The 27,653-nt window shown below is 43.1% G+C and overlaps 1 protein-coding gene across 1 annotated transcript; it reads right to left on the bottom strand.

Annotated features, from left to right (window-relative positions):
- Positions 1 to 6,537: 6,537 nt before the first annotated feature.
- On the bottom strand, positions 6,538 to 17,661 carry Il22ra2 (interleukin 22 receptor subunit alpha 2). The gene is made up of 5 exons (XM_057763228.1): positions 17,551 to 17,661; positions 15,070 to 15,205; positions 12,795 to 12,973; positions 7,868 to 8,037; positions 6,538 to 6,687 (listed from the first exon to the last, which is right to left on the bottom strand). The coding sequence occupies exons 1-5, from the start codon at positions 17,609 to 17,611 to the stop codon at positions 6,538 to 6,540; spliced, it is 696 nt and encodes a 231-aa protein (XP_057619211.1). The 5' UTR covers positions 17,612 to 17,661.
- Between the last annotated feature and the right edge of the window lie 9,992 nt (positions 17,662 to 27,653).

Below are 27,653 nucleotides of genomic sequence, written 5' to 3'. Positions count from 1 at the left end.
ATTCTGCCTACCTGCTATCACTCTATGATGTGGGATTCCCATCTGTATGCTGTGAATACGATTGGTTAATGAATAAAGAAACTGACTTGGCCTGATAGGGTAGAACAGAGCTAGGTAGGGAAAACTAAACTGAATGCTGGGAGAAGGAAGGTGGAGTGAGAACGAAGTCATGGAGCCCCGCTGGAGACAGATCCCGGAACTTTACCGGTAAGCCACAGCCACGTGGTGATACATAGATTAATAGAAATGGTTTAAATTAATATGTAAGAGTTAGCCAATAAGAAGCTAGAGCTTGATTTAAATAATATAGTTTCTGAGTGATTATTTCGGGGCTGAGCAGCCAGGAACAAACAAGTGGCCCTCCTACTACAACTCTGTAACATGTATTCCTTGGACCTCCTTTCTAATAACTTCTATTTATAATTACTAATAATTTTTTTTTCAAATAATGATTGCTGTTTATTGTGGAGACACAGAACTGGCTTAGAGTACAGGCTCCTCCTGGGACAGATGAGATGAACCTGGGAAACGGCTGCTTGGCAAACCAAGCATAGATGAGAGCAAACTTTATCTGCCCATTTCTCAAACGTTCTGTCAGAATCTGTACCTTGGATAAGGAAGTGGCCTTTGAGCTCAGTTCTTCACGCTCTACCAGTTACAAAGGAGTGTTTGCTTCTGTATACATGTTGCCTTGTTTCTATGTACTTCTTTTCATTTTTATTACTGTTATTAATTGAGGTATTGTTTCTTGCAAGGAGAGGCAAGAGTTTCTCGTGATCATGTATGTGAGTAAAGGGGGAGTTTCAGAGTTGAGGTAATACTTTTTAGTCTGTGTAAAAGGCCATACAAAATAAAGCTTGTTATGCAGTTGATCATACTCTGCATCCCCTGTGTCCTGATTTGGGCGAGACTCTTAACCAGGGACCCCAACACACTAGACACTGACAGTTTATCTTGTTTTACGTTGCAGTGATGGCATGCTCCCATTCCTGCTGTTGTTTCAGTTTTTAGTTTCTTTCTGATTTTAATTTGGTGAAGCTTTTCCCCCACTGAGGCCTTTGAATGGCTTAAAAAAATTGAAACAACTTAACTGAGCTGGGTGGTGGTGGTTTCTCCACTTTATTTTTAAGAAGCTTTTGGTACTATACAGTGTTCCATATCAAATAACTGCAGAGGAAAAACATTCAAATGCATTTTATTTTCCAGCAGAGTTTTGCAGAGAATGTCTCTGCTCTTCTTTTAGGGCCATTTAGTCATTGTTTGGATTTTTTTTTTTACAAACAACAGCATTGATTTAACAACTGTGACTCAGCACACTTGTTCCTATCTGAGTGGTTTGTAAAGTTAAATTTGATATGTGCTCCAGAAATTATTGATATTTAAGCAGATGGAAATCGTTGGTTTAATCCCTAAAGTGTTTCAAAGAATTTCATTACCGTTGATACAGTTTGGTCTCATCTCAGGGTAATAAATTCTGACTATCATATACGTGATTGTAGGTAAAGACCGTGCATTCATTTTCCAGCCTTTCAGTCCTGAATAATAACATAGAAACTATATCAATTACAACATTGTTTGGCCTTTTCTGTGGGTGCTGGGGATCTGAACTGAGGTCCTCACACTGTGTGGCAGGCAAAGAGAGAGCCACCCTATCTCCACCCCATCCCCGATTCTGTACTCTATTTTATTTCCAGACATAGGACAATACATGAGAGAAATGTTTCCCTGAGAGCTGAATGGTATGGGTTAAGAGAACAGATGTTCTGAGTATGGGTTGTATGTGTCAACAACTGGATGTAGTGAGCAAGATAAGTTCCATATACTTTTAATAATTCATAATTAGGTCACCAGAATTGGAAATGAGACTAGTGTTATTGAGGCCACGAAGCTCGGAGCAGGGAGCTCACAGGTTGAAAAAAAATTCAAGGAACTTTAGAATATGAGAAAAACTTGTTCTTAGTGGTTACTAATGGTTTAATGTTCAGTTAAGAATCATTTTTAACTTTTAATCAAATGGCATTTTTTTAAAGGCAACATTCCCTAAATAATTGCATATTTACACAGGTAATAAAAATCTTATCTCCAAACATTTAACACTTATTAAAATCTAATAAGAAGCCTTTCAAAATGTAATTATTATAAAATCATAACTCATTAATTCTCTAAGCCTCATAAAATAAAAAATATTTTAAAGTCCACGAAACTAATTAAAGTTGTTAGGTCGAAGGATTATAGTAAAGATTAAACATTTCTCTTCATTCTTAGTCTTCACATTTCCAGAGTCACATCTTTTTATGTCTCCTGGGGTTTTTGATAATCATCGGTTAACACTTGCTTAGGTTTTTAGCAACCTTACTAAATCTAAAGGAACACGAACCTCACTTTGGGCCAACTGACTTCCCTGGTTCCTGGGTATAAATGACTGATCTTCAGACTGTGCCAGGAGTTCCATGACAGCGAGGGCTGTTACACAAAGAAATCTTATCTCGAAAAACCAAAAATAAAATAAAATAAATGTTTTATTAATTCTTTGAGAATTTCATACAATATGTTTTCACTATATTCCTTCCCAACTCCTCCTCTAACTCCTCACAGATCTGCCCCCTCAACTTGGGTCCTCCTTTTTAATAATTTAATAACTTATATTTTCTGGCTTATGCTATCCACTCAAGCATGGTCCATTTACCAAGTGCCAAAGCTTTAAAGAAAGTCGACTTCCTCTACCTCAGAAGCCATCGTCTCTGTGTATCTCCTCAGTTAGGTGTTAGGGCTGATGAAGCGCTTTGAACTCTGTGCCGGACTGTTGACTGGCTTGATCTTCTACATTTCTCATGCAGGTAACTCAGCAGCTGTCACTTCATGAGTATAGTGGTCCTGTCGTGGGCAGAAGACGCTGTTTGACCTTGGCCCTCTCTGACCTCTGACTCTTACACATTCTCTACCCCTTTTTCCTAGGTGGTCGTTGAGCCTTGGGGAGGAGGTGTAATATAGTTGTCCCTCTTGGGGCTGAGCTCCCCACAGCCGTCTGTTGTCTGCACTTCCATGAGTTGTGAACATCTGTAGTAACCACCTTCAGTTGCACAAAGAAATTTATCTGAGGAGGACTGACAGCTGCTTCTTTACAACACCTTATTCTTAATTTTTTTTTTTTTTGATACAGGGTTTCTCTGTGGTTTTGGAGCCTGTCCTGGAACTAGCTCTTGTAGACCAGGCTGGTCTCGAACTCACAGAGATCCGCCTGCCTCTGCCTCCCAAGTGCTGGGATTAAACAACACCTTATTCTTAAAACAGTAGAGATGACAGCAAGAGAGGAGATTGTTGGAGGAGAAAGACACGGAGAGGCAGACACACAGAGACAGAGACACAGAGACAGACAGACAGAGACAGAAATGAAGAGACATAGAAATAGAGACAGAGAGGCAGAGACAACATGCAAGAAACTATTTGACCAAGCCCTGAGGACATTATACATGAGATCCATAAAAGTTTGTTTGCTAACACTGTCCTGGCCTTGTCTCAGGATGCCAAAAATCATTTCTGGCATAAATTTAGAATATTAAGAAATCAAAGAACTTGATTTGGGCTTGTTTTCTTGTGCCTGCAATATTAGTCCTTGGGAGATGGAGGAAAGAGGATCATGAATTGAAGCCAAACCTAGGTTTTTATAGAGCAAGACCTTCTCTCAGTTTAAAAATAAAAGACATTTTGCTCTTAAAGGTGATATTCACAGAGCAAAGGAGAGCACTTGGTCTTCGGTGTAGTAATCACACAGCCTGTGACCTCTGGAGACCACCACACACCCTGGACTCACTGTTCTAATGAGTGGAAATGAAATCATGCTTGTATTTAGAGCCAAGAAGACTGAAATTTGAACCAAGTGGTAGAGTGAGCTGAGAATTTGCTGGTAATACAAACCCTTGATTGGAATCATTTCTGGAAAGCTCTGACCAGAATAAACACAAACACTCCTGTAGGGCAATGGACCAAAGATTACTTTGGTAAATGAAGTACACAGTCTACACTACCTCCTTTGTGTCGTCTCATTCACGGATCTTCTGATTGAAAAGGACAGAAATTCAAGCCCAGTTAAAGTAGGAAGAAGAAGGAATTTATTTGTCTACTTAGAACCCTAAGTTTTGAAGTAGGGTTGGTTCTCAGCTCAGCTGGATTATATCATCAAACAGCCTCTCTCCCCTATCTGCCCTGATGTCCTTGGGAACTTCCTTCTCTTCTAGGCTTTCTCCTCCTGCTGGAACCTTTGCCTTTGGAAGCTTCAGGCTCACCTGATGCCGCAGTACGTGATTCCAGCGGTGACAATAGACCATGTCCTACACTCCCTATATTAATGGCTGGAAAGAACCCTGACTGTCCTACTCAAGACAAGTCCCACCAGGTGATTACCCTGTGTGTATGTTAGGGATGGAAATGGGATGGTCCCTCTGAGTAGATGACAAATAGGGATAGGGAAATGGAGGGAGCAAGTGTGCTAGACTTTGGCGGTGCCATTCAGGAGTCCTGGGCTTCCTGCTAAGACACAGCATGTGCATAAAAGAAGGGCAAATGTCTAAACCAATCAAATAGAGTCAATTTCAGGATTATCAGTCTCGTGTACAATATGGTTTCAGATGCAAACATGTTTGCACCAAATACATATTTTCAGTTGTACAATAATGATGGCAGGACATGCTCAATGAGTGCCTGGAGGCTCACTCACAGGGCTCCATCGTAGCTGTAGCTCCTGGAAACCCAAGATGACTAAGTAGGACTTCATCACACAGACTCACACCAAATAGCAAGGACGACGTCAATGTGCGAAGTCAGATTTATTGAAGTAATATGGCAATATGTTCTTAACATAATCATGGTATGTGAAAATTGCAATGTTTCTCAAAGCATTTCTCACTTGCATAAGCATAGCTGTGCTCAGGTATGAAGGCAAACCCAAAGCAAAACAAAATCAAAACCAAACTCTATGTTATCTGACAACATCCATGTGCCAACCATTGCTTTTCGTGTTATGAGGCTCTAGATGACCGAGTTCACAGCCTAAATACTTCTACCACGCTGCACACGCCTGAGCCTCACTGATGGTATCCTTCTCAAGTCATTGCCCTTCCCCAGGTTCAAAAGCACAAAAAAGGTACTAAGACACAAAGAGAAATAAAAATTGAATAGTTCAAAATTAGGAGAAAAAAAACCAATGTTTTCTGATCACACACAACAGCAGGGCCAATGCTCCAGATGTTGCTTTACACATTTCTCCCACAGTTTGAAGAACCTGTGGCCGTTCATCATGAACAGTAATTTTGGGAGTTAGATTTTGGAGCATCTTTCATGAAGATCACAGATGTTTTCTCATGCATGTCTCCTCGCTAGTAGTTCAAGGAGTTACAGAAAGATTTAAACCAGGGGAAGTTGGCCAATTTCTGAGCCTTAGGGCACCTGATCTTTGCTTGGGAGAGGCAGTAGAGTTTACAGGGGTTTGATTTTCATTATAATCCCTGAAACAATTTAAGCTTCTGCTGTGTGCCTTTAGCTTCAAACCAAGTTTCCTCCATGGAATTCAATTGTCTTCAGTCAAGCTGTCATTCTAATAGAAGAGACCCCTTTGCCTTAATGACTCCAGTGTGGCCTATGTACTTCTTCTGCCTTTCCTGCTGATAATGACCTGCTTCATTTAGACAATACAGGTAAATTCTAAGGCAATATTAAAAAAAAAAAGAAACAGAAAAGGTAATTTTACTAAGATTAAGTGTTAAGTGAAGAGAGATTGTATTATGGAGATTTTCTTCAATATTTATATGCTATTGTTGAAAAATCTTAATCTAGAGATTAATTCAGAGCCACAAGAGGCTATTTTTAAAGCATTGGTCACTAAGTAAAAATATCTCATAAGAAATAAAACTATGAAAATATATTCATGTAAAATAGAAATGTACAGAAACATGTCATTCACATAAAATACTAAGTCAGTGTATCTATAGCAAAGCAAAAAATTATTGAAACAGGATTGTCTGTTTATAATGCATTAAAAATTATTACTATATTTTATTAAATGCCTGTTATTTCTTGATCCTTATTTTGCCGTTTTAACAGAAAAAAAAGATTATTGTTAGGGTTGCTATATTCAGGAATAAAGTTCTGTGTTTTATAGAAAATCTTTATCTCACTATCCTATTTTATTGAGGCAGGGTCTCACTATGTAGCCCTGGTTAGCCTGTAACTCTCTAAGGAGACCAGGTTGGCCCCAAAGTCAGAGATCTACCTGTCTCTGCCTCTCTTATGCTGGAATTAAAGACACAAGCTATCACAGCTCTCTAATCTCTTTCTCTTCTTTAAATTCTAATCTTTGAATCAGTTCAAATTTACCTTGTAACTAAAACAGAAAAGAAAGTATTGATCAGGAAACCCTTGCAAGGTGTTGGTAGGCATTGCTCTAAGAAAACAGAAGCAGAAGTCAGCAAGCTGTTGCAGGTACAAGCCACCCCATCTTCATTATGCATTTGGTTTCGGCACTGCAGAGCGCCTTGGACCAGCTCATGGAATCTGCACACATCTCCGCTCACTTCTCGGGCTTTTTCTGCTTAACATGGGCTGATATATTTCCGCCACTACGCAGTAACCGGAGCTAGGAGTCAGACCTTCAATTTGAACAGTTCTCTGAGTTCCTTCATAGGCCTTTTGCTCCTACACAGGAGAGAAATCAGAGGATGAAGTTTCCAGTGAGCTACTGATTTGCTTCTTCTTTGTTAAAATCAGTGATTTGTATGTGATCGTTGGAGATCTTCAGGTAAAGCTTCCTTCCCCAAAGTCCTGGGCCACGACTGGAGAAAGCCACTTGTTAAGTGGTCAAGCCACAAGACTTCTCCTTGAAGGCTAAGGATGGTTGGAGCCGTGGCTAGAGTCTCATTTTCAAGTATATGAGTTCTGAGTCAGGAAATGGCCTGGACTTGCAGAGGTTACTGCACAGGCAAACTTGGTCAAAGAGAGGGAAGGGGTGCCGGGGGGAGGGAAGGAGAGAGAGAGAGAGAGAGAGAGAGGGAGAGGGAGAGAGAGAGAGAGAGAGAGAGAGAGAGAGAGAGAGAGAGAGAGCAAAGACAAAGAGGGAATCTGTAGACTCAGCTCCCATTTTACTTCTCGGATTCTTAGAAAGTCTGGCAGCACCTGTTTCCTGTTTCTGACTGTCATGGATGGCTTCTTGTGTCTTCCTGAACTAGCCCTCTTCTTCTGTAGTTGAACAGTTTCAGTGTTTTTTTTTTTTCCTTCCAGCTAAATTAGCCCTGACTTAGATGGATACAGAAAAGGGTCATTCTGTTCACCATAGAACCTAGATAAAAGTGCTGATAGTGGGCTTTCTAATACAAACTACCACAGCAAGACTGCTAAACAAGGGTGGGAATGGGGAGGGGAGGGACTGGCCAGAGAGGAGGGAGGGAAAACTGTGACCGGGATGTAAAATCAATCAATCAATCAATCAATCAATCAATCAATCAATCAATCAATACCCCCAAAGAGACTACCAAATGATACTGCAATTCAAAGGCTACTGAAATAAATAGGGAGTAGAAAGCTAACAAAGTAACATTAGCAACAGAAGAATGAATGAAATGTTTATATTGACTTTTCGCTATGCAAGGAAGCCTAAGGAGGGTAGCTGACTATCTGAAAGGTTGCATGCACTACATACAGGAATGCATGCACATAGAAGTTCTGATGCTGATAGAGACACTCACTCGGCTTCTCAGGGAAGATGAAAGAATAAAAAGACAGGGAAAGATCTGGAGGCATAAAGAGACAGGCCGTGGGATAGAATCAAAATGCTTGTTAAGCAAACGAAAGACCCAGACATCTAGTCATCAGAACTCACCTTTTCTAACAACTTGTCAATTATGAAAACTCGGTATACCAAGTTATAGTAATTTTCCGTAGATGTATTGTTTCCATTTCGGTTTCTGTACGGCAGCTCTGGGGCACGGAGGAGCACCAGCAAAGATCCGTTAACTGGGACCGTAGTCACGGCGGGAGGGTCCAGCTTTGCTGAAGAAAAAATCAGCAGTGTTGATAAAGCATTCTAAACAGCGAACTGTTACAAACTGGCACTATGCATCACGCCAAATCAATGCTGTGTTCTGAAGTGTGTCAAAAATCATTACGAAGATAGTTTTCCTTCCATTTGTAAAAGACCGATTTCAGTCTCTTTCAATATTGAGAGAATGTCTGCCAATCATTTTGTCAACACTATGATTTCGTCAGAAAATTTAAGTATAAAAGTTATGTAGAGGGAGGGCTTAGAACAAGAAAGATATTATCTAGTTCCTTAAAGAGGTAAGATTTCAGAACAGTTTTAAAACCATTCAAAGACTTGTAGCTATTAAATTAATTCAACAGGATTATGTTGTATATTATGGGAATGGCTGGGTAGAAAGAGAATTTTGAGGTCATGCATTTTATTGTCAATAACCAGATTATTATTAATAAATAAATAAAACATTGTTATTTTAATTGATTCCAGATTTACTAAAATTTGCAGTGGTGATTTTCTTACTTCTTTGCAAATTTTCACTTTATAGATTCATATCTTTTATAATTCTTGAAAGTTATTATAGATAGATTGATAGATAGATAGATAGATAGATAGATAGACAGACAGATAGATAGATGATAGATAGACACATACTCTATCTACATAGATACAGAGCTCTGTATATACTTTGTCTCCCGGAATTTTGATTCTGTATCTGCTAAATTTTCTTATTCTGTTTGCCATGCATCTCAGCGTCTCTTATTTTTTTATTTTTTTCTTCAAAATAGCTTATTTGACTGTTTTTTTTTCAGATCTGTTTCTAGTCTGTGAGTTTCTTCTTCAGCAGTAGCTGACCTGAGCTTGAATCCACAATTTTTGTCTCAGAGATTTTTGTATTTTGTAAGTTGACCATGTTATTATTTTTTTTTTCTTTTCCAACTTCTAAGTGTTTGGAAGAGCTCAGTTTTTAATACACACCCTCCTACCCTGGCTTCTTAATTTGGGACCAAAAGTAAACTGAGTTTTCAGTCATCTAGAATTTTTATCTGACTGCTTGCAGAGAAAAGACTTAGAAATGCCTGCTGACTTGACTAAGGGTCTCTGGCAACTCTCCTGCTTTTGTTGTGCAGGGATAGAAAACAGGGACTTCTATGTTCTACATAAGCTAGGTCCCCAGCCCTGATACTCCTGTCCTGGAAACATTGTCTCCCTGTGGTGCTTGTGAACACACCGGATTGTTAATCTCCCTGTATCTTTGGGTATTTGTTACAAATCTAAAATTCTTCCCGCTGGGCCATCTTTTGGTGAGATACCCTAATGTCTAGTCTCACAGAACAGTGCCTGTCTTTCAATAAACTTTTCCTATCCAAATTTATCGATGTCCATTACAGGATATGAAAATGACTCACAGATTTGTGTCTTTTCACAGAAGGCATCCTTAGCTTTGAGGACTGGATCTGTATAGACATTGTGTGGGGGTGGATCCAGGCATCTTAAGTTCAATGTGGTAAAAACTAAACTCATATTCGTGATTACCCAATATGCCACAAAACTGCTCTTTTCTCATGATATTGTATCCAAAAATAACCTCTGGTCTATGTAGCTGTACCAGAGATAGACACAGAGGCCGTCTTTCTCGTGTTCTTCTCCCTCTCCAGTATATCCAACCGCTCACCCTGTCCGTCCAATGTTAGATTTTCGACAGTCCTTCTCATGAGCCTAATGCAGGCCACAGTTGTTTTCCTGTAGCCTGTTACCATAAGCTAGCCTACCGCTTCCCCTTCCTGCATTCTGTATGTGTTCTTTATGTTTTTCCACCAATATAGTCAAACTGATCTTTACAAAACACAAGCCTGACAACACGGTCTCCTGGGAAGTCTGATGATGAGATCAAAATTACATCTTGTGAAACTTGGGACCCTGCTTGGTGCTGTAGTGCTTGCTTTGCCATTTCCTTTTCTGGAGGAAGCCATAACTCCTTAAAAGAAAAGCTCTCTCGACTGACTCCCTTTCCACACTGCCCCACGGCATGCCTTGCTTCATTGCACCAACCGCTTTTCGGTCCCTAACACTGGTTCTGCTTCCTCTTGTAAGAGGGCTTTTGCAAATGCTGTTCCCTTTGTCTGGGATGCTCTCCCCTTCCTTCTGTTTGTTTAACACCTATTCATCTTGAGAACGGCTCAAGTGTCCTTTCCCAGAACCACTTTTCCAAACACCCCTGGCCAGGTCCCTCCTTGGCTAAGATCTCATAGAGCTCATTTTGTTTCTACAGCATCCATCATGGGTACCATTTTGTGGGTATGTGGCTACTGCGTCCATATGAGTCTTCCCTACCAAACAGAAAACTCCGGGAAGAGACTTGTCTGCTTGCTCTGCTTGCCATATTCCCTCTGGACCAGACAAATGTGAAGTAAGTACCTTGTAGATAGTTGCTGTGTGAATAAAGGAGATGTCAGGTTCAAAGGAAACTCCAGTTCCTCAAATGTCAAAAGGCAGAAGGGACAAATGTTATCTCTGTCGCCTATGAGCATGCCAAGGCTCATGCTGGCCTCAGGCCCCTCGGTATCACATTTCTCATGCACAACTTTGTGTTGTGCCCTCCCTGCCTTCCTCCCCCCCACTCCCCCCCATCTCTCTCTCCTCTCTGTTCTCTATGCTCCTCTCTCTTCTTCCTTCCCTCCATCTCTTGTTCCCTCCCTCCCCTTCCCTCCTTCCCTCCTCCTTTCCTCCCCCCTCCTCCTTCCTGCATCTCCCATGGCCAGGTCTAGTTTGCTGGCCATGTTTGGTCCACTACTCTCTCCCCACCTGCTCTGAACTCTTCTAGATGCCACTGGCTGTCCTTTCTCTCATATCTACAATAAAAGCTTTCCCCTTAAGAATGTCCTGGAACAGTTGCATTGTCAGTTTATAGAAGAGGCGAGATGATTTTTCATATGGCTATAGCCTATATCCAAAACCCATATATATTTTTTTAATCCAAAGAATCCTGGTACCACATAATTGAAGTCTTATCCGGCACCAGATGACATTTAATGTAACAATTTTCCTTATTAACTGCTTTGTTTCTAGACAGACCTCAGGAGTAGGAGCTCCGTGAGCTGTGACAGGATGCTTCTCAGAGCAGGGCTTGGGAGTGCCAATGCATACAGGTGGTTCATTAACTGTAACACCAGGGTCTAGGAACATAGTGTCCTCAGATCCTGAAAACCTGTTTTTCAACACCGGATGTTTGCACCGCCTCAGGAGTTGTGGGAGAAGAGGACCAAGAGGAGAGTGAAGAGTCAGAGGAGGGGGTGGGACTCCTCCCAAGGGCTTCAGGTAGCTCAGCTTAACTGTTTTAGATGCTGGGTGTCTCTTCTACTTGGGAAACTACAAAAGAACCCCCCACATGCAAGGCGTATGATAGAAATAACCTAAACCCTTGTTAACTAGATACCATCCCTGTCTAAGTAGGACAGCCAAAAGTCTCCACTGCTCTGAGCCGGCGTCTTGGGCTGTTCTTATCTGATGAGTCAGACGTTGATAAATATTTGAACTTGATCCCATTTCTAGCCTTAAATATAACGAATGACCCACATATCCACTGAATAGTACAAACCAGCTCAATCACGCAGCTTCCTCCTTTACCTCAGAGAATTGTTCATGGACTGACTTGAGTTTCAAGTCGTGCCCAGAAAAGATGCTAGAGAGTACAGGTGGGTTTGTTAATTTCTTCTGTTCATCTCCCAAGTAAAAAGCTCAAGATGGAGCCTGGCGGTGGTGGCGCATGCCTTTAATCCCAGCACTCGGGAGACAGAGGCAGGCGGATCTCTGGGAGTTCGAGGCCAGCCTGGTCTACAAGAGCTAGTTCCGGGACAGGCACCAAAGCTACAGAGAAACCCTGCCTCGAAAAACCAAACAAACAAACAAAAAAAAAGCTCAAGATGATCAGTCAATCAATCAATAAATAAAGCAACCTTTCTCCTGAGTTCCATCGCATCTAGCATTTTGAACCTAAGTCACTAAGTTTAAGTCTAAGTGGACATTGCATCACTTAGAGGAGGTAGACAGATGAGTCCCAAGCTCTTCAGAGCAGGGGAGCCAAACCATCACTACAGATGCTAACCAGAAGGAAGTTCAGGTCTTGGGATATGTTCTCACAAACACTGCTAACACGGTTGGCAAATGTCTGCCCGACTTCCAGTATTTGTACTTAGAACTAAGAACATTTATATGGGGCTGGAGAGATGACTCAGCAGTTAAGAGCACTGGCTGCTCTTACAGAGGACCAGAGTTCTATTCTCAGCAACCGCATGTGGTTCACAACCATCTATAGTGGGATCTGAGGCCCTCTTCTGGCATAAAATTGTACAAGCAGATAGAGCATTCATACAGGTGGATCTCTGTGAGTTTGTGACCAGTCTGTTCCCCAGAGCAAGTTCCAGGACAGCCAGGACTGTTTCACAGAGAAACCCTGTATTTTTACAGGGACTGTAAATAAAAGGGACAGGATCTGTGAAGTGAGAAAGCATTGGGATAAAGAGAGAAATAATTGTTGTTTCTGAGTGTTTGGGGGTTAATAGATTGGAAGGTTTCTGTGTAAGCAGGGTGCTGGAGCTTTGAAACTCTGACCCAGATTTCCAGGGTTATCAAACAGGTTATAAACACAAGTGCCTAGTGTAGGCCTGAGGATTCCACCAGATTGACAGTAGGGGTCTCAGCAGAGCACAGGACCTGGCCAAGCACCCAGAGGTTGTTGAAAGGCAGAAAGGAAATGGCAAGCGAAACTCACTTTCCCACCACGGGGTGAAGCGGGGTGTCATGCTCCAGGGAGAGTAGCTCCCAGCCCGGGCTGTCATCACCCTCCCATAGTACGGCTCATACAGGTCTAGGGTTTCATTGGTCAGGTCACAGAAGAGCGCTGTGGTTCCCCAGCAGTCCGTTTTATTTTTCCATTGTCTCTGCCCATACCTACAGAAGGGAAATCACAAACGTGAGTTTCTTCTCTCCCTCCTGAGGATGCCAGTTTTTCTAGTGTGTTGCTCTTTCTACAGATTGAAATCCTAGGCTATCTTCAAGAATCTATGAAAGTTCTTTCATGTCAGCCAAGGCACTGGCTTGCTGAACGCTAAATTGAACTTTGAAGCCTTCTGTGTCACTAACACAAGGGCTTATTTCCTTTGGTGTGCAGCGGTGTGCTTCTTCTGGTATGTGGACCGGCTTCCGTTTTCAGTACTCCGTCCACATTCTTCCCACTTCGGAAGCCTCAACTAGTGCCGCATGCCTTCTCAGGCGATGCTTACCGAATGAACACACATGGCCCAGCTCTTGACAATTGAGTGGAAGTTGCTCTGAGGGTTCCTTAGGGAGTTCTGGTACTAAGGACCTGGGAGAAAGAACGCTGCAAAAACAGGGTGAAGCAAAAGGCCAACCTGAGCCCACGGGGTGGCGTGACAACCAAACCTCCCTACTGCTCACAAGAGAGAGAGGAAGACCATGGAGTGTGGCAAGCAGGAGGCTGAGGAGGAAGGGCCCTGATTGAAGGACTGACTTTGTCCTTCCATATAGTGAGCGATATTGCTGCTCCCTCTCCTCTACACTCCACGTAATTACAGTAGTTTCATGGTGTCAGGATTAAGACAGAAGCAGCAACACAAACACAGTGCAATCGGATGAGCTTGGATCATCGTTTAGTGACGACACATCGTCATTGTCATAGGAGCGCGTCTGCTGTGACTGAGTTTTTCTCTGTCCTTTATGATAAGATTTTGTGTGTGTTCTATTCAAAATAGTTCAGATGTGAATTAACTATAAGCCATGCAAACAAATGAAAGTTCTCAAAATTAGACATGTGTCTTGTGCTGTCGAAAATACGGTAGGGACAGGAATCATCCCAGATACTCCGAGGTCTGAATTTTATGAAACTTAAAGAATTACAGATTAAAGTTTCGTGGGGTCTCAGGTTGAATCTTAGCTTCATGGTGGAACAGTTTCAGATCCTCTTGTTTCTTTGGCCACAGATGGGCTCATTTTGGACCTGCTTGTACTGTGTGCGGGGGACATGTGAACAGAACGCCGGTCCCTATTTCCCACCGCCGCAAGCTTCTCCAGCTGGGTACAAACCTTGTTTGGAAACAGAGAAGCTTTTGCTGAAAAGATTGCTACATTTTACAGAGGGAAATTAAAGAAAAACCCTGGGATATTGTTTTTTAAAATTAATTCAGAGGAAAATCTGAGCAAGGAGCCCCCCTCCCAGGCCACTCCAACTAAAGGGACCTGGATGGATTTATGGATTAAGAGGCATTATTCTGGCTCGTAGCTACACCTGATTTCCTGGACTTTTTACTGCAGACCACGAAAGCTAAGCTGCAATTGCTCCTGCCTTTTACTTAGCCAAGTTTCCAAACTATTTAGGAGGAGGAGAATCTCAAAACCCCTATGGAATGTGTAGGTTGAATACATGCCACTCTCCAATCAGGAGTCACTATTTCTCAGCCTTGACAAAGGAAAGGAGTTGATTACATCTGAGTTTTGGCATTGAACCGGCAAAGCAAGCACGGAGATCCGACAAGAGGAACATGCTGCTGCGTGTCCTAGTGTGTGTGCACGCTCACAGAAATCATTAATACTTACAAAGAATCTGGTAGACCGTAAACCTACCCAAAGACAAATTTACCAATTAATAATATCTTTTACATACTCCCATGTCTGCCTCAAGCTCAACCACCAGTAGTTTTGTCTTAATTGAGTGTTTGCTCTGGGCCGAGCGAGTGGCTGCCAACATCCATTTGGCAACTTGAAGAGCCATCATGTGATGGAAATGCCTGACGCCTAAGGACTCCTATCCAGAGCTCCCTGGAGCCGACTTACCTGTCTTAAAGACTGCACACATTATTGTACCTTTGTGTCCCCGGACAACCTTCTGTCCCTACCTCTGCTTCTTCTAAACCCTCCTGCCTGGAACTCCTCAAAAAGCCAAATAAAGCAAAATCCAAAGGTGTTCAGATCCTCACCCTCTGTTGCATTCCAATATCCGCTGGTAGCCCCTGCCAACTGAATGCACTTACATTTTGTATTGCACAAAGTAGACGCTGCCGTTGCCGGTGAGGAAGCTCCCTGGCTGCCATCGCAAAATGTTGTGGAAATTTCTGGACTGAAACTGGACGTTCCGAGGCTTCAGAGATCCATAGGCTGGCTGAGTTTCTAAAGTGGCAAGAAGGACCGCGGTGGGCAAGGCTGTGATGACTGCTGCTCTGAGCGGCAGAAGGTTTTCATGAAATCTCTGCATCAGGAGGGCCCGGGGAGTCACTCCAAGGGAAGGCAGTGGTGGCAGGGTCAAAAATCAACATTTTCGACTCTTCGGTATGATGGTGAGAAGCCCCTCCCTTCTCCAGTTCTAGTGCATGAACTCAGGGCAAGTTCTCTGCCACTGAGCTACACCCTTAGTCTAAAGTAAAATTGCAGAATGATGTCTTTCATACTAGAAAAACAGTTAATGATATCACTACCACCACCCCTCAGCACTTCCCAATGGGTAAAGAAACTAAAACTCATGAAAAGAATAGAGAGCATAAACTCTAGTTTATACCCAATTAGCAATGGGATGTAATGACTGTGAAAAAACAAACAAACAAAAACCCATTGCCTGTCTACTTGCTATAAGTACCTACGTAGAGTTGTTCAGATCCACTGGCCCACACTCAAGACAGTGGACTCTGGTGAGGGTGTGAAGTCATAGGCAGGAGAGGACAAGACTTTGCTTGGCAGGATTATTTGCATTCCCTTCTTCAAATCATATGGCATGGGTGACCTAGCTTTACCTGCATTTAATCTTATAGAGGCTGGGGATCAATAACAAAATGTATTTCAGGGTTCAAAGTTTCCGACAAAGGAGAAAGAATGGTTTCCTTGGATATTTCTTCTTACCCACTGAATGCTGTTATGGTGTTGACATTGCCAATTTTTTTGTATATGTTTTGAAGGTCTTCTGCAATGCATGAATGTTGGTATGGACTTGTAAAATGTCTATTCCCATGGCTTATTTTGTGCGCCCAGATCACTACCTGCTTAATCCTAGTTAGTACATAAAAATTAGTAGCAGATGACAGGCACAATTTCTTGAAGACCCACCCAGAGTTGGCTTGCTAACCTGAAGATGGCTGGCTCCTTGCGTTGTCTCTTATGTCTTTGGACTCGCCTTGGATTTTTCTCACAGCTTCTCTGTCACCACTGTTCTCAGTGACAGCTCACAGTGCACAAAGCACCGAGGGGCTTTGTCATCACCTGCTCATTGAACTTGCCCAACTCCTCCTTGATAAAGATACCATCGGAGTCTTTCTCGTCTGGTCTAGAGACCCAGCCTTGGAGAAGTGAAGGGATCTGCTCAGGCTCAGGTGTTAAAGCTGATTTTGTGCCCAGGCTGATTCTATAGCCTGCTTCTTACTACTGAAAACTGAAAATACAGTTCCGGGCAAGAGGAGCTGATGGTGGAGGCAGAGCAATGCAGTAATTACAAGCCTTTGCCTCCTTCAATTCCTTCCTTCTTGACTCTTATTAGTCATATAGAAATATCCATCAGAAGCTGTGCTCATTCTTTTCAAAGTATCCATGGACAACTGCATAAGAGAGATACTATTGTTGCTGCATTTCCAGGTGTGGATACAGGCTCAGCAAAGTCACGCCACGCCCCCCCCCCCTTACAGGTGCGGTACAGTAGGGAAGCAGGGTCATTTTACCAGCCCTTGAATTTCTGCTAAGTGCGTCCTTGCTACCAAGGACAAGAGGAATAGCCTACTCTAGTTCCCTTATTTCTGTCAGATAGGACAGGGGTCACTTTAATGCAGAGTCATAGAACAACTGCATAATTGTGGACACTTACCTAAGCCACTTAAGTGAGAGTCCCCATCTACTGACTCGGGACTCCAGGGGCCTTTCTGAGAGGTTTGTCTTGATAAAACATTCTTGAAGAATTCTCTGTAGGCACCATTTGTTTGTGGCCTCTGTTCTGTGGGGGAGGCTGCTTTAAATGCTCACCCTTTACACTAACCCCAAGTCTCCCCAGTAACCTACGAATCTTCATTCCACAGACAAGAAAAGTCTCGGATAGGGTGTTAGGTAAAATACCTGTTTTTCTAGGTAACAAATGGCAGGTGAACTCTAGGTTCTGTCTATGTGGTTTAGGGTCTTGGGTCTTGTGCTCTTAATCACTTGATGATATTAGGAGGGAGGGAGGGAGAGAGCAAGGGAGAGAGAGAGAGAGAGAGAGAGAGAGAGAGAGAGAGAGAGAGAGAGAGAGGCAAGAGATAAAGAGAGAGACAGAGAGAGAGAGAGAGATTGAGACCATGATCTGTTTTCTACCATGAAAGTGGTCCCTCTGCCATGAACTCAGGTACCCACTATTCATTCAGGATGCAGAGAGCAACTGACCCTATGTCTCCTGGGACCATTTAGTGACCTTACAGAGTCCAGAAAACCATTCAAGCCATTCCTAAACTTGTCTTGATCAGACTCAAAACTGGCCAGTTAAAAGAAAATAGTAAAGTGCTTACCTATTCCAATGGTCAGGAGGGACCTGATGAGGAAGCCTAGAAAGTAAAGCTTCAGCATCATGGTTGCAAGTGTGCCTCCTTTCAGTGAGGAGACAGCTGAGAAGAGGGAACTGTAAAAATCCACACATGGACCGTCACTTCCGTGGGCTCAACCAATGGCAAATGTTTCCTTAAAAGAAATTTATTTTGTTACGTTACTTTTGTTACACTAAAAATTAGGAATCTCTTAACACATATTTACATTTATAAATATATGTATATACACACACATATGCATATGTTCTGACTATGTGACTTGGGGTTTTGTGTTTTGTGCCCATAATCGCTTGATGACATTGAGAGAAAGAGAGAGAGAGAGAGAGAGAGAGAGAGAGAGAGAGAGAGATTGAATCTCTGAACTGTATATATATATATACATACACGCCTGAATGTTTATCTGGCAGTTTGATAGCAAATCCTGAGGACAGGGTGGGACAGGAATTATGCAAGGTGAGTTGAATGAATCTTGAGGGAATTTGGCTCTAAGAGGCCGGATGTGTTTTGGGGACCAGGAGGACTTCAGAATAATGCGCTTGGCAATTGTAGCAGCCTCAGCCCCTGGCAGCTGTTCAAAGAGTTGTAGGCAGTGCTTTTTGGATAGCTTCTCTCTCCCTGATATTTATGCCTAAGGCCCCTTGGCACTCCTAACTCTCCCGAGAGCTCCCTGCTATACTGTTAACTTTTTCTTCTCCAAGGTGGCCTTGAGCCCCTTTCAATAGATGCCCCTCCTTTCCCAGTTCCACCCCACAGTTTCCAGCAATTAATCTCAAGGAAGATCTTCAAAGTTGCCATAGTAAATGACGACTGAAGAGGGCCATCAGTCTGAGCTGCATCAAATCCGGTTCACAGCTCCGTGAAGTCAGACTGAACCAACTCATGGGCCCTTTGTCAGAGCTTCATTACATTGCTTTACCAACAAATTCCCTCTGTGCTTTTGGAGGCACTAAAAATTATGCATATAAGCACAGCAAAGTCGTGGGGATTTTGTTTCTTTGTTTGCTTTGCTTTTTTATGCTTCGAAGAGGCTCTTGAGGTCAAAAGAGGAAACGCACTCTGGCTTCTTTTTCATTGTATATGGATGAAAAAAAGAAATGAGAAGGAACATGACTGCTCCTAGCAATGGTGGAAGAGAAATTTAATTATAGACATGTCGAAGAGCATAGCCAGAGGCAGGGACATCATGGAGAGTCCAGAGTGGACATGACCCTGAGCCATGAGGAGAAGGGAGGGAAAGAAAAGAGGAGAGATGCGAACCAGGTTCAGCAGTCAGGACGCCCAAAGTCACAAAGAGAGAGGGTACCAAAATGGTTGGATTATATGACAAGGGCAGCCCAGCCCTCAGGGATGGAGAGTTCAGGTAGTGGTGGGGTGTGCCAGCCAGGAGGGCCCTGCAACAGGCTTGGACTGAGGAATGACAGGGAGAACCTGGCAGCCAGGACCACATTGATGTGTTAAATAGGCACCCCAGCCATTTGTCCTGGGTTTGAAACCTAACTGCTTTTGTTGATAATAAGTAAATCAAGGACAAAGCGCTCTTCTCTATGAGTATTTCCTGCTGACATTGGAGCATTGATATTGAGGCAGGTAGGGGTGGGACAGAAAAGCCAGAATGCTGGCCAAGAGAAGGCTCTTTCACTCCGTGTCCATACTTTGCGGGACATCCTAGGGCTAGGGACATGCAGGCAGGATTTTGGAGCACTTTGTGGGGCTGGATCATCTGGGGAGAGCAAGTTGTTGGAGAATCCTGTGGCTGGTTTAAAATCTGCTGGGTCAGATAGACTAGGGAAAGAGGAAAAGTTAAGGAGTTTAGGGGAAAATGTTTAGCCAGTGTGTACATTCGAAACTTTTAGACCCATAGAGTTATAGTTCTGGTAGTTTGGGGAGGGGAGTCCCAAGATTAGGGAAATGGGGAAAAGCCCACCCTCAGGAATAGGCAGTAGACAGGAAAACTTAGGCTTCTGATTGACAGGAGTTATCTGAAATCTATCTGACTGTGAGAGATGGATCCAAGTAGATTCTCCGAAGCTTACAAGAACTGTTTTGTTAAGTTTACAAATAGAGACAAAAGTTTTAGATAGGTTAGCATTACCACTGTTTATAATCAGCATTAAAATCCACATTGTAGAAAGGGCAGTAGACTTTTGAACTGTAGCACAAGCTTGGGGACACAAAAATTATTTGGGGTTAAAAATATGAATTCTCTTTCCTCTCTCCAGACGGTGTATACAGGCTGAACAGACGTTTTTAGCATGAGAAGCACTTATTCTAAGAAGACAACCAAAGGCAATTCAAAATCTTGAGCTTGTGACTATAATAGTGTTTACCAGAGCTAGATTAAGATCTTGTCAGACTTCTGTTGACTAATGTCAAAACTCTGAACTTTTGAAGTCTTAGCTTAACAATAGCATAGCGATATAAAGATTGTTTTTTCATTTTTATATACTTTGAATCACTTTCTTACACTTTTATAACATGCATAGACTTTAAACATTTTTAGTCCAGTTATTTACCATGAGACATAGGTGGTTGGTAACTGAGAGCCCTCACTGTAAAGGAAGTTCCTTTAAATAAAGGAACAGCAAAAAGTTACTTGGAAACCTGTTTTGTGAGTTTAATCTCTTTTCAGAGTCTGGTAGCAAGATAAACTCTTTGTCTTTCTCAGCTGGGGACCTAGAAACTCCAGGTGAATAAGGCCTGATTTTTCTCTGTCAGGAGAACTGAGGAAGAGGCAGCTGAAGCCTGGGGGATGGGGTGGGGAGTGTGTGGGGGAGTGGGGGGTGGAGTTGGGTACTTGCAGATGTTAAACTGATAAAGATACAACAGTTAGTCAATGTCATCAGAGATCCGAGAAGGATAAATTATAGCCAGAAGAATAATCTCAAATATGGTCTATGTATCAATTAAAACAACTGAGATCCATTACCTAGACAGGTTACCCTAGGCTCCCAGAGTTCTTTGGGGACAGAAGTCGTTGAGCTTTGTAATGTTTTCTGTCTCCCCCACAAATAAGAGTCTCCACTGATGCAGTAAGATCAAGGTGAATTGGAAAAGTAGAATAACAGGTGTATTTGAGCAGTCCGATCCATATTGGGTCATGGTCTGAGTGGATGAGGACGGCTGACCAGGTCTCTTCCTCTTAGTGTGGTAGCCTTGAGCCGACCAGCTGGATCTCTTTCCACCCACATACTAAATTCCCCGGGTTTCTAGAGGACATAACTGGTCAGTTCCAGTCTCGTTATCAAGGAGGCAGCTACCACATAAAGGAAGACTGTGGAGAGGAACAACTGGAGAACCGCCATAAACGGGCTGCCCACGCATGCTTAAGAAGCATTGCTGGGGTAGAAAGGATGATGATGATGATGATGATGATGCTGTTTGAGCAGAGCAACTCCCAGGCAAATTCTCCAATCCCAGAGATCAAGGCCAGAGAAGTTACACCCCATGCGTTGGAGGCGAGGGGTGATGGCATGCCTGCCACAAGCTGGGTTTGTGCCCAAGTGTGGTTGAAAATGGAGTACTAAGGTAGGGGCTTGGTCAGCTGGAAACTTCAGGGGAGGGAGCTGCAGTAGCCATCAGGAATTGGACTTTTGGGGGCCTTTCTTCTGTTCAGAGACTCTATGAACAGGAAGTATTTGGAGAGAGAGAGGGGGGGGGGGGACTTTTTGGATCATGCTGGGGCTAGCTGGAGGTTCCAGCGCAACACTCTGGATGTCATACAGGATAGCAGAGGCCTTTGGCTGTCCAGACCCAGGTCTCAGAAATTTTTCCTGTAATGGAACTTGGGAACGCTGACCTTACTTTTACCGGACAAAATAGGGCAAGCAATAAAAAAATGTCCAGTTTGTGCAGAGCACTGGTGGTAGGCAGGGCATGAGGCGGTTTCAGGCAGGGTTAGCCTCACCACAATCCAGGTGGAGTCATCGTGTCCCATATGTCTTCCTCGGAGACCTTAAGGGTTCCCGCTAGGAGGGGCAGCATTGTCTTTTGTGGGAAGCTTAAACATTAAAAATGCATCTTCAACAGATCTCTTAAGAATTTGAGGACCATCTATCCATGAGCATTTTTTTTTTACTTGCTTTAGGCTTAACTTGGAAAACACATAAGAAGCCAAATAAAGGTTGTCACTAAGTGAACAACAGTTTACAAGTTAGTAGATTAACAAAGTCACCAAAGACAAAGGAACTAGACAAATATGACTGTGAACCTAAGTAGACCTTAGGAATTTATAAACCATATTTATCAAATATACTTTATGTATTAAACATATGTGGTTACTTATCTAAATTTTTTAGAAGCATGGTATTGAACAGTTAGCAAAGACATAAGTAGTTAGAAATACATCATAAATCAGCTCTTGTTAATCTGACCTTTATAACCTTAAAATTTTGTCACCATACAAAAGTGCAGACCAATCCAAAATATTTTAGACACCTGTTGTTGCTTCCTTAGTCTAAAAGGGGACACAATGAGAAACTAAGGGCTCAGTAGGACTGAGAAGTTCTATCATTGTTGTTTTAAACCATGTGGTCATCTTAAGACGGTGGTGTCATAGTGCATATATCCTTTAACCTTGTAAAGATGGCTACCGGTTATGTGGCTGCTTACATCTTGATGATGTCATCAACCAATATTGAGGAGAGCCATACAGCTACTATTTAAAAACACCAAGTTTCCTATATAAGAGTCAAATCTAAGTTACATATATAGTAGATTCTAAACCAGAGTTGAATCACATATGTCGTATATTGTGGCAAATTAGAATTCCTATGTATAGTGTTTAATTATAAGCCTTTTGTTATAAGTTTTAAGACAAAATTTGTGACAGATTTTACATATTTTAAACCATACCCAATGAACTTATAAATCCTGAGACAGAGTTTACAGCATAGTCTTAAGAGTTTGTTTTTCCTTAGCAGAGCACAGAAAAATCATAGAGATAATATTTTTAAGAATGAGAAGATGTGGAACCTTAGAGATAAGAGACTTTGGGGTCATTTACTTTTGTGGTAGCAGAAGTTGTTACAATCTGTGAGAATTTGAAAATCAACTGTGCCAATTTTAGGCCTTTGTTCTGTACTGAGGCCAATCTGTGGTAATAAAGTATGAGCCTGTAGATGACAAAGAGAGTCACAAAGTGGAACATTGTGTGCCAGGGACGGGTGTTCCTGTAAGTTCCAGGACGGGGCTGAGAAATGAAGCTCTGGGAATGCAGGAGTTGACAGGAGGCTTAGTGGGGCTGCAGGCAGAAGCTGACAGGTGTTTTAGTGGGGCTGCAGGCAGGACTGACAGGTGTCTTAATGGGACTGCAGGCATAGCTGACAGATGGCTTACTGAGGCTGCAGGCAGGACTGACAGGTGACTTAGTGGGACTGCAGGCAGGCCATAGTTCCTCAAGGAAGGCTAGAGAAAGCTAAGAGGGAGCAGGGAAAAGGGATCCAGTAGTAGAGACCCAGACAGGTGTAGCAAGTCAGAACTCAGAACCAGCTGAGGTGGATAAAGTGTAATGGTGACAAGAATTTCCATCTATGACATCCCCAAGAAGAAAGAGAAACTTGTCAGAGAGAAAAATGTTCCAAGTCACAGAAGAAAGGCATCTCTTGTTCTTGTAATTTGAGCCCAGTGAGGATGGGAGGGCCTTCCTGGAACACCTGTGTGACTTTTGTAGCCACAGTAAGCAGAGCAGGCAGCTGGTGGTGACATATATCCAGGAGAGAAGGAGAAGGGAGAATAGGAGGAAAGGAGATGTTTGTGTGGGTGAAGCAGGCCAGAGGCCAGAGAGTAACAGTTAGAAAGTAGGGAGGGGTGTCAGCTGAAGAACCAGACTCCAGAGTTTGAAATCAGGTTTTGTGGCTGGCAGAAGCCAACAGAAAAACATGATCCATACATACCTTAGAAAAGTCAGATTAGCAGCTTGGGTCAGATCCACTGAGTTTCCCAGAAGGGAGCTCATTTTTGCCATTCCCAGATTTCCATGCACAAATGAATGAAAAAAAGAAATAACAAAGGGAAAGGGAACATGACTGGTCTGAGATTTTAGCACCAAATGAAGGAAGGAAGGAAGGAAGGAAGGAAGGAAGGAAGGAAGGAAGGAAGGAAGGAAGACAGAAAGAAAGGAAGACAGAAAGAAGAAAGAAAGAAAGAAAGAAAGAAAGGAAGGAAGGAAGGAAGGAAGGAAGGAAGGAAGGGAAGGGAAGGGAAGGGAAGGGAAGGGAAGGGAAGGGAAGGGAAGGGAAGGGAAGGGAAGGGAAGGGAAGGGAAGGGAAGGTGATCGTCTGGATTTGAACACATGCCATAGTCAATGTCTTCACCACCAATGAATCTTATTTCGAAGCAATTAAATGGCTCCTGGTTCCAGTTCAAGGGGGAGGGGAAATGCCTGAGTTTAGAGTATTATGTTGAGCAGCGGTGAGTAAGATTAGGGTTTGCATGGAGTCACTGATTCTGTAGAACAAATAAGAAGTTGGGAGGAAGGGGAAAGTTATGTAAAAGTCCTTAGGAACTGAACTCTGGCTGGAACTATATTTCAGTGGCAGAGTGTTTGCCAAGTGAGTTCTCCACCCTGGCTTCGGTCCTTAGCATCCAAAGCACAGAAAGAAAAAGAAATGTCTCTGAGGACTAAATTCTCTCAATAACCCGAGCTTTCGTCATGTCACACTTCAGAAACCAAACCCATCTTGCCGCCATTCCATGAGCTGTCTCAGTGACAACCTGTGTAAATGACAACTGTGTAAAGCCAACATCTCTAATCGTTCATTAAGTTGACAAAAAGACGAATTATATTTTCCCCATTAACCTGGCAGCCAGTGAACATGTACAGGATTGTTGCAAATGAAATTTGAAGTCATCTTGTGTGAAAATAACATCAATCAGTTCATGGGGGCCTCTGCTCTCCTTCCTTCAGTCATGAAATGTAAGCTTTAGACACGTTTTCTTTCCTTTCCTTCCTACCTTCCACTGCTCAGGAGGGAGGGTCTATGTGGCTACGACAACAGGTGTCCCCATTGTGCTGTGTCGGGAGCAACCTAAGTTTAATTTTGGTCATTTGGACCTTCAACAACAATACATCACAGGTTGAACATCCTCGCTCTGAATATACGAAAGAACTCTAACCTGTTCCACGGTGGAACTCTTGGAGTGCTGAGATGCTCCAGGCTCACGCCATGGAGAATGGTCGCAGGCAGCTGCTCTATAAACACCAGCCCAAGCCCTCCAGGCTCTGTGTACAAACTGAGACAGAAATAAAACATAAACGAAGTGTGTGTTTAGACTCCGACTCCACTCCTAAGGTATTCATGTATATGCAAACATTCTAAAATATAGGACATTTCCAAAAGCTGAAGGAATTCCAGTCCTAAGCATTTCCGATAAAGACCACTTGATTTGTGTGACATCTGAAAATCTCCTTTCACAAAACTTAATAAGACTTCATGAAATTAACACTATCTGTTTTATATATATATATATTTCTGGACAAGAGAGACGATTGATTTTGTTTTGACTGCTTTTGTTTTTTTTTCCAAAGAATGGCACGTCTGTGTGGTCTGCTTCATGTACGTGTATATTCCCAGAGCTGACCATTGGCACGTTCTTCTCTGGGGAAGACTGATTCTTGGCCTCTCAGTCTTCTTTAGTCTTCGTCTAGGGTCGAGGCCTTCCGTGCCTTCTACTATCCACATTAACGCGTTTATTGTTGCCATCCTTGTTCCGGTCCTGTTTAGGGAGCCTATTTTGATTGTTCTTGATCAAGGTCATTCAGTGACCTTGGAAACCATTAAGTCCTTTCCTAAGCCCTTCAAGTGTTTGGCGACTCTGGAAAGAGCTTTCATTGGAATCTGAATGGCACTGGGCATTCCTTCCTCCATCTTGACCGTCAGGTCCCTGCTATCATGATGTTTTGGCAGAGCTGTGGCCATGACCTCCTGACCAGTCTTCCTATTACTACTACTGTCCTGTGCACTAAGTGGAGTATTCCTTTTAAACATGAAATGAGAACATCGTCCTCAGAACATGCCAACCTTCCCGTCTCAATCAGAATGAAAACCAAACATCTGTTTCTTGGACCTTCCAGGAGCTGTCTCCGTCAACTCTTAAATTCATGCCCTGCACACTCTCCACTTTCTCTACGGCTCTCCAGACTTTACAACCTTCCTGAAATTCCTTTGCTGCGCCAGGCACACTCTCTCCCCTCTCTTGAATGCATTCCTGAGAGGTACAAGCTCATTGCTTCACCTCCTTCGTGCCTGCTTAAATATCGCCTTAACGGTGGCTTTCCGGCTGCTCACCCCAAAGACCAGTCCCACTCCCTCCCGGCTGGCTGTCTTGCTGTCTTTGTTATCCCCTTCACTTTCCCTGCACTGCACAGGATACATTTCAAGTTATTCTCACTATGTGAAAATCTTCCTTGTCAGCCATGTGTTTGAACATTTGGTGCCTGGCAAGTCCAAAGGAAATTTCATTTCCCAACTTCCGGTGGTTAGACAAGAGCAAGCATTCCTCAGGAACTCGGGAAGCTGGTTCCCCTCCACCAAAGGAACCACTTTCCTTATCACTGGCAGAAGGGACAAATGGCTATCTGAGGTCCTTATCAGCACACCAAGGCCCAGGCTGGCTTCCAGACTCCCTCAGTATCACAGGTACCTGTTGCAGAGTCCGTGCTGTCCTTAGCTCTTCTGGCCTATCATCTATCCTCCTACCTTAAGCTTCCCCAGGCCCAGGAGCTTCCCTCCCCCAGCTACTCCTTATTTTGGCTACACTTTCCCTGATGTCTTTTGGCCCGTTCTTGGTCCTTTTTTCCTCTGCTTCCAGATGCCTCTGGCTGTTTTCTCCCTTATATCTACAAAAAAACCTTCCCTTAAACTATCTTGGCGTGGTCATGTCTTTAGCTCATACAGCACCCAGCTGGCGTCACTTTTCTTGGAAGGTTGTATAATTTTAGGAGGTGGAAGGTCACTGGGGGAAGTGGGTCACTGGAGGCTTTTAAATTGCCCCTTCCCCCCTTCTACTAACTCTGCTTCCCAACTGCTGTACAACGTGACTGCTAGGTTTCCTGCCCTTCCCACCGAGTTTTCCATGCTGTGAGGGGCTGGAGCCCTTCAGCCTGTAAGCCAGAACAAACTTTCTACCTATATTGCTTCTTGTGAGGTTTTGGATCACATGAACATAAAGCAATTAATACAGGAAGTTGCCACTGAGCATGGTAAGAGCACGGGCAAAATCCAGGGTTGGGCTTCTGGTACCTTCCTCATGTTCTCCAGCTTACCTATTAGATAGCCTTCCCTGGAACTGATGCTCACTGTTTCCAGCTAGGCTGGCTGGTAGGTGAGGCCTGTTTGGGGGCTACCTCCAGGTGCAGCCATTCCCAGCTTTTTATATGTTGTTGAGGATCTAGACTCAGGCCCCCATGACTATCCTGCACCACAGTCATGCAGCAATCTTTCTAAGCAGGGGCTGTATTTCTACTGTCTTAGTGATCGCAATAATTCCTGTAAGACCGACACTGCTGGCACCCACGTGTTAAGCATTCTCTCTGCACAGCACTCGTCTCAAGGTTTCCTCCTTCACTGCACAGGGAAAGCGTCCTTGACCCCAGCTCTCCAGTGAGTCCTGCTTTTCTTTCGGAACTACTTGGAACAGGCTATTCCTCACTGGCTACTTACTATAGAAATGTCCCATTCTGTAAGGGTTTTTTTTTTTTTTTTAATGTGTGAATGTTTTGCCCGTATGTATGCCTGTATACCATATTTGTGCATGGTGCCAACAGGGTCAGAAGCAGGCGCTGGATCTCCTGGAAAACTGGAGTTATGAATGTTTGTGAACCACCGTGTGGGTACTGGGAATTGAACTCCAGCCCTCTGCAGCAAGATCAGCAAATGCTCTTAACAACTGAGCAGCCCTTCACTCCCCACCCATTTTAAAAGAGATTCCTTTTAGAATTACTTTAAAGCTTAGATATATAAACTAGAAAATAATTCTATAGTATTAATGAGTAGCAACAAGTAATGAAACACATTAACTAACTATGAAAGATTGCCCTCATGCTTCGATAAATGAACACCCAAATAAGT

Source organism: Chionomys nivalis, chromosome 2 (assembly GCF_950005125.1).
Source record: "Chionomys nivalis chromosome 2, mChiNiv1.1, whole genome shotgun sequence".
NCBI classification, from domain to species: domain Eukaryota; kingdom Metazoa; phylum Chordata; class Mammalia; order Rodentia; family Cricetidae; genus Chionomys; species Chionomys nivalis.
This window is presented reverse-complemented; position numbering and strand designations above follow the sequence as displayed.

Excerpts from the sequence above, each read along its gene's own strand:
- Il22ra2 (XM_057763228.1), bottom strand. The coding sequence starts at position 17,611 with ATGATGCTGAAGCTTTACTTTCTAGGCTTCCTCATCAGGTCCCTCCTG. Across the intron at positions 8,038-12,794 it reads CTTCACCCCGTGGTGGGAAA|CAAAGCTGGACCCTCCCGCC; the intron begins GTGAGTTTCGCT and ends TTTTTTCTTCAG. Across the intron at positions 6,688-7,867 it reads TTGACAAGTTGTTAGAAAAG|GAGCAAAAGGCCTATGAAGG; the intron begins GTGAGTTCTGAT and ends TCTCCTGTGTAG.